This window comes from Macrobrachium nipponense, chromosome 37, assembly GCF_015104395.2.
Source record: "Macrobrachium nipponense isolate FS-2020 chromosome 37, ASM1510439v2, whole genome shotgun sequence".
Classification (NCBI taxonomy): Eukaryota; Metazoa; Arthropoda; class Malacostraca; order Decapoda; family Palaemonidae; genus Macrobrachium; species Macrobrachium nipponense.
In genome coordinates, this window is record NC_061097.1 from 19,882,025 (window position 1) to 19,897,797 (window position 15,773).

Genomic DNA, 15,773 nt, shown 5'->3' on the forward strand with positions numbered 1-15,773 from the left:
ATTGAATTGAATCTGGAATTTAGGCCAAAGGCCAAACGTTGGGACCAATGAGGCCATTCAGCGCTGAAACGGAAACTGACAGTAAAAGGGTTGATGGATGTAACAGGATGAACACTTCGTAGTTGCACTATGAAGGAAACGTTAGGAGGTGGAAAGTAAGATGGAAGAAAGAGAATATGAAAGGAGGTACATTAAAAGGAACGAAAGGGTTGCAGCTAGGGGCCGAAGGCACGCTGCAGAGAACCTTAAGTAAGGCCAACAGCGCACCGCATGAGGTCCACTGACGGCACTACCCCTCTACGGGAATATATGTTTGTGGGATGGAGTGGAACATGAAATTTAGGCCAAAGGCCAAGTGCTGGGATCAATGACGTCATTCAACGCTGAACGGGAAATTGTAAGTAAAAAGACTTTAAAGGCGAAAAAGAAGGAAAACCTCGCAGTTGCACCAAGAAAACGATTATTAGGGGAAGGTGGAGAGTAAGAAAGGAAAGGAAGAGAATATAAACGGAGGTACAGTAAAAAGAATGAAAGGCAATGCAGGTAAGGGCCGAATAGACGCTGCAAAGAAATGCCACACTACGGGGAACACACTTTCTGCGAGCGTGCGTTTTTAGGAGGATAGTACGAAAGACGGCTATAAATATAACAGAGGAAGTATGCACAATCTAGGTCAGGGGTTTTCAACCTTTTTCTCCCCTCGTACCCTTTCGGGTATATTTGGAATTTCAGTAATGTATCCCCTTCGCTTTGTATAACGTGAAAAACAGGACCAACTCGGAAAAACAGTACAAAATACATTATTGTTATTGCATCAGCTGCAAAGGTAGTTAATGAAATGGCTGAAACATTTTTCATTAACTATCCACTATCCTAGAGTTTTCATTAACTATCCACTATCCTAAAGTACATTGAAGGTTGGCATCTGACATTCATTCGAGTGCCATGGGGAGCGCGTAACCCCGTGACACAAACCCTAGGCGTACCCCAGGTTGAAAACCCCTGGTCTAAGTAATGTAAGGGTTCTCACCTGTCGAAGGAGATAACGGCCAACGTGAAAACAGAGGCAGCCAGCGAAGCGTGAGCGACGAATTGGGATATAGTGCAATAAACGCTCCCGAAGGCCCAGTGGCTGAAAAAATATAAAATGTATATATTTATAAAATCAGATTTTTATTGCATTTTCAAAGTTTATTCAGACGTATTGGATATTCTTTTTGCTTTAATAAGATTAAAGACTTGGCTTGATATACAATCACAGTACGAAGTAAACAGATCCTACCTGTTTCGTAAATACCGTACGTTTAGTGTCAGGGTGGTGTCTTCTAGGCCTACTATTAGGGTAAACGACCAAATGACAACCATTTCACTCGAAATGACCACTTTTTCACTCTATTTAATTGGCGAAACAACAATACAGATACATCTTTAAGCATGTCATTGAAAAGAGTGAAGCTTAATCTTTTGAATGGTATGCTTAAAGATGTAATTGTAACGTTGTTTCACCAATTAAATATCGAGTGAAAAAAGGGGCCATTTCGAGTGATATGGTCGCTATTTGGTCGTTTACCGTAATAACTTACTTTTGTTTATACAAGGTGTCCATAAAGTCACAGTACCATTCTGAGTAATAAATACTTGTAATGGTACTGGGACTTTATGGACACCCTGTATATCACAAATATGTCTTGGTGCGTGCGAAGTGCATCTCTGTTATTCCAGGTTTTGTCTTGATATATTTTTACTTTAAATAACTAATGTTATAAAGAGATTTGTCCAAATTAAGAAGCTTTGCGATTTAGTTGACTTATAAGGGCATGCGCAAGCCGAGAGTCATCTCACAGTTCCTGTGAAGACTTTAATCGAATACATTATACATGTACTACGTAAAGTTGCACTGGAATTACTTCAGCAGAGAGATTCGGGGAATTAAAATGAAGCCTTTCCCCGATTGTTTATATGTTTTCGTGTTGGGTGAAATCGGTAGACAAAAATGAAGATAAGAATTTGGAAAAATGAAGATAAGAATTTGGAAAAATGTAGATAAGACTTTGGAAAAATGAAGATTAGACTTCATACGCGAGAGACTTCATAAGCGAGATTTAAGAAACCTGTTAACAGTAATAACCAACTTCGCTTGGAAATCAACGTGATGAAAAAAAAAAAAATGTTAGCCTGCGCAGGCACAAGTTCGACGATGTTCCGTTTAGAGTATTTTAAAATTTAAATAGTAACTTTTAGCTAGATAGGTTAAATGTTTGAATATGTCAAAACTGATGTTGTACTTGCAATAACCAGAGACGCAATATTAGTATCCACAATGACCTATTTAAATTTCTTGATTTCCTCACACTTTTGTATTTATTATTTTTTTCTATTGAAGGAGATACAGAGTTCACGAGAAACAAGACCGCCATCTTACCCATCTCATTTTATTTATTTATTTATTTTTTTAATTGAAGGGGATACAAAGAGTTCACCAATACCACGATTGCTATCTTACCCCTCTCATTTTATTTATTTGTTTATTTATTTATTTATTTTTTAACGGAAGGGATACAAAGAGTTTACCAATACCACGCTTGCTACCATCTCATTTTATTTATTTGCTTTTTTAATTGAAGGGATACAAAGAGTTCAGCAGTTCCACGATTGCTATCTTACCCATCTTATTTTATTCATTTGTTTATTATGTTTTATTCTATGGAAGGGGATACAAAGAGTTCATAGGGAACAAGATCGCTATCTTACCCTTCTCATTTTATTCATTTTCTTATTTTAAAGGGATACAAAGAGTTCACCAATACCACGATTGCTATCTTACCCATCTCATTTTATTTATTTATTTAATTTTTTTTAAAAGGAATACAAAGAGTTCCCAAGAAACAAGATCGCTATCTTACCCCATCTCATTCTATTTATTTATTTTTGACTGGAGGGCATACAGAGAGTTCACCAATACCCGCTTACTACCCATCTAATTTTATTTATTTATTTATTTTTATTGAAGGGGATAGAGTTCTCCAATACCACGATTGCTATCTTACCCATCTCATTTTATTTATTTATTTATTAATTTTTTTTTTAAATTGAAGGTGATACAAAGAGTTCACGAATACCACTTTTGATATCTTACCCATCTCATTTTATTTATTTGTTTATTTATTTATTATTCTTTTTTTAATAGAAGGGGATCCAAAGAGTTCACAAGAAACAAAATCGCTCTCTCACCCATCACTTTCAATTGCGGTTTTGTGTACCCTACCTTTTGAGCATGAACACGAAGTTAAAGACGCAGTTGAACAGCGTCATGAATAGGTCCGCCACAGAGAGATTCACCAGGAAGTAGTTGGTCGTCGTGCGCATGCGCTGGTTTCCTGAGGGGGGAAGAGAAAGGAAGAAGAGTGGATTTGACGCCGTTCCTTTGTTTCGTGAAATTTTCATCGTTCAGATTCTGGCGGTCGACATCTGGCTTTCGTTATTGATGTTATTTATATATCGTGTTTATTACGATCCATCCTTTATTCGTCTTTATCATCATCGTAGATATTTTCCTTCGCTTATCATCGTCCTATTCTACTTACCATGAAATCTTCGTCCTTTGTCTTCAATTTACAACATACGACTTTCATTTATGATGTAATCATTATCATTATCATTTTGGTGCATTCCTCAACGTTCGTTTTTTATTCATCATCATCATTATCATCACTGCTCTTTTGCATTGTTTATTAACATCTATCTTTCTCTCACTTTCATCCTCGTCATCTATCGATATTTCCTTGAGGCTCTACATACTTATCCCCCGTGCATGGGGTGTACTGTGGGCATTACTAAAGGTTTTCTTAACAACGTCCCTTCGTCCCCAGCTGCAACCCCTTTCATTCCTTTTACTGTACCTCCATTCATATTCTCTCATCCATTTTGTTACCCACCCTCCCGTGACAATTGATTTATAGGGCACCTGCTTTGAGGTTCTCCTCCCGTTACACCTTTCAAAGCTACCTACTCTAAGTTTCTTTTCCATGTCTGAATGACCTCATAGGTTCCAGCGCTTGGCCTTTGGCCTAAACTCTATATTCCTATATGCATAATTATCGCACAGTGCCGTCAATACCGTTATTTTCATTTTCTTTTCATCATACGGGGTTTTCTTTTCATTATACGGGGTTTTGCATTCATCATCCTTATGATTTTCTGAAACTACAAATCAGAGGAATTTATTTCTGTTGATAGAAATTCATTTCTCGATGTGGTTCGGATCCCACAATAAGCTGTAGGTCCCGTTGCTAAGTAACCAAAATGGCTCCTAGCTACGTACACATATCTAATCCTTCGGGCCAACCTTGGAGAGCTGTTAATCAGCTCAGTGGTCTGGTAAAACTAAAATATACTTTTTTTCTTATAATCACTGCAGATATCAGGTTTTACGTTAGCGAAAGATAATTCACTGGTTTACAAAGAAATCGAGGCAAGCACAAAAATACCCGTTTTTACCTAATTTGGGGGTGCTGAATTCAAATTTGAAATCCGTTTTTACTCATCACCTCTAGTTATCTATCCTGTTTTATCTGTTATAAGCTGCTGCAACTCTTGAAATGTGCACATATATTCTCTGTTTATACTAAAATGAGACTATTTAAAAGCCAGAAAACTAGAGGTGATAGAGCAAAACTATTTATAAATTTGAATTCAGCACACCCAAATTAGCAAAAAACACCTATCCCCATTCTTGCCTCAGACCAAAAATTTTTTTTTTTTTGTGAACCAGTGATTTATGATAAAGCAGTGATGGTGGGCTCTAAGAAGAAAAAAGGAAGTAAAGCTTGAGAGAACAGAGATGATAATGCTGAGGTTGATTATGGGAATATCGCTGCTTGAGAGGATGGAAAATGATGAGATAAGAAGATAGGCTTAGCAAAGATTACAGAGGTGAGAGAGTTGCGATTGAGATGGTATGGGTATGTGTTGAGGGAGTGAAGAGGGCTTGGGAGGAACCTGTTAGGGGAAGAAGATCGAAAGGGAGACAGAGAATTAGATAGTGAGGTAAAGTGAGGGAGGGAGGATATGATAAAAGGCAGTGGAGGAGAAGGAGCATCAGGCAACCGACCCCTTAATGTAGGGATAACGGCGGGAAAGAAGAAGAGTTGATGGGTTTCTCAAGTTATGGTGTTTGATCTTAACACTGATTGAAGTGCTTTAAGTTACAGAATAGAATATAGTACAGAATTTGGGCATAGGGCAAAGTCCTGGGACATATGAGGTCATTCAGCGTCAGCGATGAAACGGAGATGGACAGTAAGAGGGTTTGAAAGGTGTAATAGGAGGAACACCTCAAAGCAGTTGCTCTCTGAAACAATTGTTAAAAGAGGATGGAAGGTCAGATTGAAGAAAGATAATAAGAACGGAGGAACAGTAAAAAGGAATGAAAGATGTTTCACTTTTCCTTTGTGGCTGTAACTTTGTTCGTTTAATCGTCACTTGTTTTTAAATTTTTTGTGATTCAAAATAAGACATGTATGTATAAGTATGGACTATGTATGTATACATACCCCTTTTATCATTTATATTGCGTCAGGATTTTCGACTTCTGAGAAATCATTGAAAGGACACTGAGCTTTATTTATGGGAAATAATGTATTTTATAAACCGCGGCCTTAACCCAGATACAGTTTATCCATAATCCGATGTAGAAGTGAAGTGGGTTGGCTGGAATCAGTTCATGAGCGGCGTAATTGTTTTTCCAGTAGAATGAACATGGGAACTAAAATGTAGGCGAAACGTCGTTTAGAAGAAGCTAATAATATTCCAGTCCGTCCTGATTAACTTTGAGTAAATAATTAGCTCGCGGTTTTTAAGGAGGTGGTGTGGGGAGGCTACTGAAATTCGATGTATAGCTTTCGTTATGAACACCAATTTCTCTGTTTTCTGTCTTTGGTTTCCATGGTTACCGGACGGAAGAGGAATCTGTTTGAAATTTGTTTCGGGTCAACGAGTTATTTTGAATAAGCACCTTCCATTTTTGTCTTCATTTTTGCTACAGACACAGACACACCGGTTTTTGCTGCAGACACAAACACAACCATTTTTACTGCAGACACAAACACAACCAATTTTACTGTAGACACAAACACAATATGGCGCCTCGGTGGCGTGGTCGGTATGGTGTTGGCGTGCCACCTCGGTGTTCGCGAGTTCGATTCTCGGGCAATCCACTGAGGTGTTAGAGATGTGTATTTCTGGTGATAGAAGTTCACTCTCGACGTGGTTCGGAAGTCACGTAAAGCCGTTGGTCCCGTTACCGAATAATCACTGGTTCCATGCAACGTTAAAACACCATACAAACAAACAAACAAACAACACACACAAGCAAATTCAAATTCATCTTTCTTTCCCCGACATACTTTTATTCAAATCAGTATTTGTTAGAAATAGCAAGAACAATAATTAACCTTTATACAAGGTCTTATATTAATTTAGACTTTTTCGTGCAGATATCTTCGGATAAACTCCACGCGGTGCACTGTAGGCATACTTAAGGTTCTCTGCAACATCCCTTTGGCCACTCTTTCATTCCTTTTACTGTAGTACCTCCGTTCATATTCCCTTTCTTTGATCTGACTTTCCACCTTCTCTAACTATTGTTTCATAGTGCATTTGGGAGGGTTTTCCTCCCTTTACACCTTCCAAACCTTTCTACTCCCGATTTCCGTTCCAGCACTGAATGACCTCATAGGTCCCAGCGCTCTGGCTTAAGTTCTATATTCCAGTTCCACTTCGGATCAAATGGCGAGCGTTAAGTGCCGGTACTCAACAACAACAATATTTTCCCCTGCAAGTATTGATTCTGTTAATAAAAATAAAATAATAAAAAAGCTTCGTTGTTGTTTTCGTAAAATGAAGTTTTGTTTTAATGGAAGAGACTTACTTTACGTAAAAGATTTTTTGTATTGCGATCACACAAACATTGCAAATAAAGTGATTGATTGGTCTTTAATTTTCACTTGAGACAGAGCCAAATGAGAGCATTGAGTCCGCTAATCCAAGCGGCTTTTAGGTTTTAAAACCAAGTTATATAGCTCTGAATTCATATAAAAGTTCCAAAATGAAAACATATGCGTCTCATTATGCATGTATGTATAGCCAGCAACATTATTACTCAAAGAAGTACGCAGTTTTTGTCAGATTTAGATAAACATCCTAAATTATAAGCATGTTTTTTTTTACTGCCCCTGACAGAACCAGAAAATCGGGTCACACACAAAAGGTAATTTGTCTCCTATTGATGCAAGAAACACGTCGTACGAGATAAAAAAAAAAAAATTGTAGTAATGCTCAGTGCCTCGTAAATATGAAAAAATTATAATGCAGACAAATTAATTTGAAATACATTACGCTCAAGCTACGAGATAGCTGGAAAAGAGGGGTCACTATGACAACAATTACTAAAAAGTTTTGCCAGACAATAACATAACATACCCCGAATGTTAATAATAATAATAATAATAATAATAATAATAATAATAATAATAATAATAATAATAATAATAATAATAATAATAACAGACAAAAATGTAGTTATTCTCAGTGCATCGTAAATAAGAACAATCATAATGAAGCTACGAACTGGAAAAGAGACGATACTACAAAGAAAATTAATAAAAAGAAGGTATTGCCGGACAATAATATAACATACCCATACCCATAATATAATAATAATAATAATAATAATAATAATAATAATAATAATAATAATAATAATAATAATAACTAACCTACCCAGAACAATTCGTATGACGACCACGTTGCCCACACATGCCCCGAGGATCATGATGCCAAACGCTAGGACCCACAGTGCCTGCTGGTAAGCGGGCATCTGAAATGGAAGCTGGGTCGGTTTGCCCGTAGTGCCCGCGTCCATGCTGGGTAAGTCTGGTAAAGAGAAGAGCCGTTTTCGTAACTGAATTGAGAAAGAAATTAGGTTCAATTATAAGTATTCATGACGTCATTAAGTAACATAGAAAATACTTTTGTATATTCTAGCCAGTGAATCGTATAATTCCCGTAAGGGGGTAGTGCTGTCAGTGCACATCATGCGGTGCACTGTAGGCATTGCTTAAGGTTCTTTGTAGAGTGCCTTCGGCCCCTAGTTGCAATCTCTTTCATTCCATTTACTGTACCTCCGTTCATAGTATCTTTATTCCATCTTACTTTCCACCCTCTCCTAACAGTAGTTTCATGGAGTAACTGCTTTGAGGTTTTCCTCCTGTTACACCTCTCAAACCTTTTACTGTCAATTTCCCTTTCAGCGCTGAATGACCTCATAGGTTCCACCGCTTGGGCTTGAGCCAAAATTCTATATTCTATTCCATTCTAATTCGCCATTAAGTAACATAGAAGTGCTTTCATACACAGTAGATATTGCATCACTGAACAAAGAGAAAGACTTCCCTAGATTCCTTTTATGACGTCATATGGTAAAAATATAAACTCTTGATAGGAGATTCAATTCACTCAGTCATTGCATGATGAAAAACTAATTGCATATTTATGTAAATATCATTCAATAATGAGAAAAATGCATAATATTCTATATTTTGCCATATGCTAATAGGGTGAGAACTATGGCATATGTTTCGTGTATATTTTGGTCTATTTCTCTTGATTTTTAAACAACTGCTATGTGGATAAAGAACTGTGTCACAGTTGCCTCTCATGAGAAGCGCTTTTCTTTTCTGACTAAATAACTGTGGATAAAGAACCGTGTCGCAATGACTTCTCATGAGAAGCGCTTTTCTTTCCTGACTATATAACTGCCTGGTTAACTATACAGTCCAGTTAGTTCTTTTTGTTGTTCAGTTGGTGAAAGGATGACGCGAATACAAAAGTTTCTTAGGTGTTTCAGTTTCAATCGTTGCAAATGTCTATCATGAACAGAAAAGTAAGGAAACTAGATACAGGAATAACATAGGCGTTTCCAAGATTTCTCATCAAGTGGAAATATCTTTCATCTGTGTCGAACTCTTCATTTACAAAAAGACCTTCGTGTTTCAAATAGGATTTAAAATATAAAAATTAGCGTTAAGAGAACGTGCCGAATTCGTCGAATGAACACAATATGTCTGCACTGAGGTAGGAAAAAATTAGGACACCCGTGCGGGCGATAAATGCAGATTTTGGTCGAAATAGTGGGCGAAATCTGGGTTGATACAGCCTCAGTAGCTTTCAGTGCAGACTCATCCTGTGTGGCTATAAACTGGAGGAAATTTGATTCAGGAATCTTCACAAAACAGCAAGAGACCAACGCAATACCTCGTGGGGACCGTAAAATTAATTTTAGAAAGTAAACTATGAGTTTTGGCATTGCAACCTTTCATGATATAAAAAATTTAGTTATAAGGGTGAACTGATCTTGTTGGTGCTTAGAATATCTATCCCTAATTTTGCCATACATAGCTTACATCTGTTAATTAATGCTACAGTGCAGATAGTACATACTTGGACCGGTTTCCTTCGGTCTGAACAACTATTCCTGAGCGCATAACACACACACACACACACACACACACCACATATATATATATATATGTATATATATATATATATATATATATATATATATGAATAACTTGATCACGAAGTATATAAAACGTGATCCTATGTATAAATAAAGGTAATGCCACAAAGGAAAATTGAAAGGCTCTTTTGTTTTTTTTTGTTTTTTATGGTGTTTTTAAGTTGCATGGAACCAGTGGTTATTCAGCAACGGGACCAACGGCTTTACGTGACTTCCGAACCACGTCGAGAGTGAACTTCTATCACCCGAAATACACATCTCTCACTCCTCACTGGAATGGCCGAGAATCGAACCCGCGACCACCGAGGTGGGAAGCAAACACCATACCAACCACGCCACTGAGGCGCTCAACCTGCTCTTTTATGCTGCTTGAAGCAGTTAATATGGGCACCGACTCTGATGGCAAGCAGTTGCCACGAATGATATCCATTCAGTCATTATGTACAAATAGCCTCTCGTAAGCAGCAGAGAATTGTCTCGCTGTTGGATTATCATTATGGCCTCCCATACTTCTTACTTGACCAAAGAATAGTTCAATATGATCCTGACTGAAGTTGTAGGTCATCAAAAATTGTAAAGGTTCACCATCTGATGCAACACAGGTTTCGTACAGAATCTGAAGACTTCGTATGCAATAGAGAAAGCCAATGAAACCAGTTTTTCGATTTTATTTTAAGATGTCTTTACCATCCTGAAGTCTCAAAGATCTTATATATGTTTCTGCTTTTATTAGAAAATCTTTAATATCACTTGCCTTATCCTTCAGAATTGGGCTTTTAAATCCTTTGGCATTTAGATTTCGAGAATTTGATATGTCAAACAAGGTGTTGAATACCATAATGAATTCAATTGTAGCTTCACTTCCCTCAAATTGACTTATTTTTTCATCAAGGTATTATAGTTTCAGTAAACGTGTTAACTGCCTGGGGATAAAATGGAGTACGAAATTATGTGTAGCGTAAGCAGAAGAGTACGCACACGAGAAAACTAAAAGAATGAATTAAAATAACATAGCGTATCAAAAATAAAAAATGTTACACCTTATAGTAGTACCAATCTAAGGTGAGGGTTTGGGCGTGTCTAAAAGCGAAAACACGCGTTGCCATATCTTCAAGTTCTTTTTAGAGGGGGCCAAAGTCAAAGTTCTGTATTTCTTACTAATCACCAAGGGAAACATTACCCTTAGGTCTTAACCTCTTAGAAGGGTTCGCTGGTATAAGTTTATTTTTCCTTTATTCAGATGGCATTAAAACTTCAGATATGAAACAGTTCTTTTTATTCTTCAATTAACTTATTTATTAACAACCTACATGAGAGAAAACTAAAGGGAAATCATGGATATGATAAATTTCATAAATTAATCATTTCTCTATTTTAGAGAATACATTATATCCCAATACAGTATATCTAATAAATATGAATGATAATGATACACTTTATTTAACCTCGTGCTTCTTTACTTATTCGTTCAACTGTAGCTTTACTAACTTTTGTTGCCTCAGCTGTACGAAGAGTTGCATTTGCAACATTAGTAATGGGTCCTCTGTTCTGTTTCTCCATTGTGAAGTATCTTAAAACATTTCTTCACTTTATAATGTTAATATTATAGACTGGTTTAACACAATTGTCATCGGGACCTGTGTACAAAAATTACGATTCAATCATTTTTGGAGCAAATTTATCAATTTCAGTTACTAAACTGCTCCCTTTACCTCATTAAAATTTTAATAGATTGATGTTTGGCAACGCTAGACCAATTTCAATCCTAACAACGGTATTTGGATTTTTTTCATCTTATCCCCCGAATATTCTTTTTTCAAATTCAGTTGACTGTTGTCTTGGAACGTTCTACACAAGGAAAAAAAAACAACATCAAAGATGAAAAAAATAAAACTATTTCATATTCAAATTTCTCAATTTATAGAAAAGTTCAGATAACAGACATCTTTTAAGCATTTAATCACACAAACACACACGTGTTTGAGCGCCAACTATATTACATCCGCTAATCCTTACCTTCACCATAAAGGACCCCATTTTATAAGATTTGGCCATTCTTAAGAGATTAACGAAGGTATATTGTTCTTGACTGACAGATACAGATTTCGATACATGACCAGAGAATCCAGATTGTAGATGTGGCAGAATGTTTGCCACGTTTCTCAAATATGATATTGAAAAACTTGAAGAATGTTGATCATTAACAACTGTATACATAAAAACCATGTTTAGCAAATATTCAGAGAAATTCCCTTCAGTTTTGGCATATAACAACGACCTATATAGTCCATAAAATTTTCCTTAGAATGGAAGTTTGGCATCGCACGTAAATGACTTTCGACCCAACAAAACCCTCACCATAGATTGGTACTACCAAGGCCTTGGGTACTACTATAGTTATCGCAAGGTCGCGTACCTGCGGTCGACCCAGGATTCAGTTGCCAGTCCCAATATGGCGGCCAGCAACCTGAGTGGCTTCACTTATCCCGCAGCAAGGCGTCTCCTACCATTATTTCTCCAAGAGTACAAGTAGGCTTAATAACCAAACTGACATTACAAGATTAGCATAAGGTCCAATTCACTCTACAGAAACGAAAAAACGCCCGAGGACAAGATTAGAAATTTTAGGCAGCCACACTTTGGAGGGACACACGTGGTCAACGGATGATTCATCCAGAAAACAATACATTTTGAAAAACAAGGAGGCATAAACGACTTTTTATAGTAACATCCCGAAAAAATAGATTAAGGATTTAGGCACTGTGCCTTGTCAAGGCAAATTTTAATGGAAAAAAACAATACATTTTGTATTAACATGAAATTTACAAAAATGTTCCAAAAAATGAGTGAAAAGACGAAAATAGGATATAAATAGAGAGAGAGAGAGAGAGAGAGAGAGAGAGAGAGAGAGAGAGATAATAACTATATACATGTGGGACTAATTAACTTGTAGTTCATTTATTTTAAGGTCCTTCATAAACATTTTACAAATATGTGGTTCCAAATGGTACAATCCCAGACTAAGATTTACATATGCTGCTTAATACGTACACATACATTTTTACTTGACTGACCAACGTCAAAAGACTGGCAATCCTTACAAGGAATTTTGTAAATGAAGTTCTTTGTTACGGGACTATTCTTAATTAGCATATCTTTAATGGTATTGTTATAGGAGAACTCAACATTAACATTAAACGATTTATATGTCATGCCTTTGATAATGTCTAAATGATTTTGTGGTAGGTCACAGTATTTTTCAAACTTATATAGAGATGCCGCTATTGATAAAGCTGAAGGTTTGTTACAAATGAAGAAAGACAAACCAAAGCCTAATGCACGCGCTGCATTTTCACTTATTTGTTTGCTTGATAAATTCACTACACAATCACTTCTAGCATTATTGGTCCAATCACTGTTGTCGATAGAGTTGTTTAATTTTCTATCCATCTGAGCGAAAAATCTCATTGTATATAAATTGGGGCGATAGCTCTGTAATTGCTAGGTCTAATGATTATGTTTCAAGTAATTTAATGGAATCAGCAATTATACAAATCACCAATAAAAACAACCTAAATCTTAGTCTGGGATTGTACCATTTGGATCCATATATTTGTAAAATGTTTATGAAGGACCTTAAAATAAATGAACTACTAATTGATTAGTCCCACATGTATATAGTTATTATCTCTCTCTCTCTCTCTCTCTCTCTTTCTCTCCTCTCTCTCTCTCATGCTCGCAATATTTATATCCTATTTTCGTCTTTTCACTAATTTTTTGGAACATTTTTTGTAAATTTCATGTTAACTAATGCAAAATGTATTGTTTTTTTTTTCGATTAAAATTTGCCTTGACAAGGCACAGTACCTAAATCCTTAATCTATTTTTTCGGAATATTACTATAAAAAGTCGTTTATGCCTCCTTGTTTTTCAAAATGTATTGTTTTATGGATGAATCATCCGTTGACCACGTGTGTGTTCCTCCAAGGTGTGGCTGTCTGAAATCTCTAATCTTGCCCACAGGTTTTTTTTCGTTTCTGTAGAGTGAATTGGACCTTATGCTAATCTTGTAATGTCAGTTTGGATATTAAGCCTATACTTGGCTTTCTCGCCTTTCTATTTTCCTTCGTGGCATTGCATATATATTTGTATATAATATATCTATATATATACCATATATATATATTATGGATATCCATTCATCGTATTTTTGGGCTTCCAATATGCCACCATAAAATTCAGCATTCTTTCCACACTACAACTGAGCTGAATGCCTTGGAGTGTCACCTGGAAAATCAATCAGTTTAACAATCTATCAAAACATCATACCTTACCCTTACCTGTTGGACTGCCAGACTGCATCAACGTGTCGAAGACACGTCTGAGCATTGGTGGATTGGCACTAGCATTCGCCACGTACCAGTTGAGTCCAGAGTCATTGGCGTGAAATAGAGAAGACCCGTTGAAAGTCTCCTCTTGCCATTCGTCTACGGTCTCTATCGCTACTCTTTCCATCCTGTCTCCTTCTCGTGTTCTCTGGGTACTTCCTCCCGTCTAGATGCAGTCGAAATCGAGACTTGGGTTCCTACTTCATGTGACAAACGTCCTGTGTAGATTCTGTGGATTGACCGAAAGAGTTGTGGCTCTTTATATTTTCGAGGTTTTGTTTTTATTACTTTATATTTCGACTTTGTATTTCGAGTATTTGTGTCATGTTGGAGTTCCAATTACTGCGCACTTGTTTTGTATTGCATTTATTAATTTCCACGGAGATTTTTACTGTTTGGGACTGGGTCACCTACACCAGGTATCTCACACGGGAATATAACTGCTGCATTTTTCTAATTCTAATAATTTGTATGATTTTCATTTTTTTTAAAGATTCAGTTGTGCATTTCATAATGATTAGCCCTTGATTCAGGGAGATGGATAGTTATGCAAGCGATTCCACGTTGGAATTCTACTATCTTACACTCTCTTGTCTTTATAACTGTTCTTTGTGCTTTTAACTTTCATTACAAGATCAAAAATATGCTAAAGTTATTCCTGGAAGGAAATGGTTTTTGTATTCGACACCATGTTGACAGTTTCCGTTGCAAACTTCATCCGTTTGGTTTTTCACGAGTTTTATTCGTGTTTGTGTGTGTGATTTGCATTTAATTGCTGTGCCAATGGAGTTATGCCATTTATTAGGTTTGTTTGTCAGTCTGGGACGGGTTTTACGTGAAACCAAATGAACAAAATTAAATGAACGTTGGAGAGGAGATGAACATATCCCATTAAGAATATTTGTGTTTTTGTATTATGACACATCTTTGTTATTCGATGAAAGTTTTAGTAAATTTTGTTACCTGGAGAGAGTCACAGTGAGGCCAGAGAACCAAAATTGAATGACAGAGACCGTTAGGGAGGAGATGAGGAGGGAGAGAAATCGGAGAGGGAAAATGCCAGACTATAAGACAAGTAAGTAGATGTAAGGAGAGAGAGAGAGAGAGAGAGAGAGAGAGAGAGAGAGAGAGAGAGAAACACGTCCGTTACGCCACTCGTTCTCACGCAGCGAAATCAAGCAATATTGTTGCGTCAGAACTTGGACGAGTGCCCATCAACGGAACTTTCGACGAACTTTTAAGGAGTCTGATTGGATGAGCAATTGGTCCAATTAGAGGTTGACAAGCCAATCATTGAATTGAGCCTTTTTTTGGGGACGGTCTTCGAAATGAGTTTTGAACCTGAGGATGATCTCGAGACCTTGAATTCCTCCTTCAGGTATTTCCGGAATATTTCGCCATATTGGCCCAAGTAAGTCCCCCCCCCCCCCCCCCCCATCCCCCACTGAATCTGACGCAATACTTTTGACAATTCTGGCGACTCTTTCTGCTCTATACTTCACAAGTTCTTTTAACAGTCTCTAACGAGCGAGGATGCAGTTATTTTTTTTTTTTTACTCCATTTGTTCGTATTACACTTTCTTTTATTAATTTTCTTGCGTTTCAGGTTTCCTGATTTGTGTTTATTCATACTTTATTATGTTCTTACTCTCGGTAAATTTTAAAGCGTTGTAAGATGACATTTCGCATTCTCTCATCTCATTTGCTTGTATTTGGAGAATATATATATATTATATATATATATATATATATATATATATATATATATATATATATATATAATATACAGGGTGATTGTAAAGTAACTC

General features: G+C 36.7%; 1 protein-coding gene across 1 annotated transcript in view; it reads right to left on the reverse strand.

Moving 5' to 3' along the window:
- LOC135209315 (tachykinin-like peptides receptor 86C) overlaps nucleotides 1-14,092 on the reverse strand; it is a 63,430-nt gene extending 49,338 nt beyond the window's left edge. The window contains exons 1-5 of the mRNA XM_064242019.1: nucleotides 13,918-14,092; nucleotides 11,594-11,784; nucleotides 7,780-7,960; nucleotides 3,266-3,377; nucleotides 1,031-1,132 (exon numbers count right to left, since the gene is read on the reverse strand). Of these exons, the coding sequence (XP_064098089.1) occupies nucleotides 1,031-1,132; nucleotides 3,266-3,377; nucleotides 7,780-7,960; nucleotides 11,594-11,784; nucleotides 13,918-14,092 (761 nt within the window). The remainder of the gene's footprint in view (nucleotides 1-1,030; nucleotides 1,133-3,265; nucleotides 3,378-7,779; nucleotides 7,961-11,593; nucleotides 11,785-13,917) is intronic.
- Nucleotides 14,093-15,773: the final 1,681 nt, after the last annotated feature.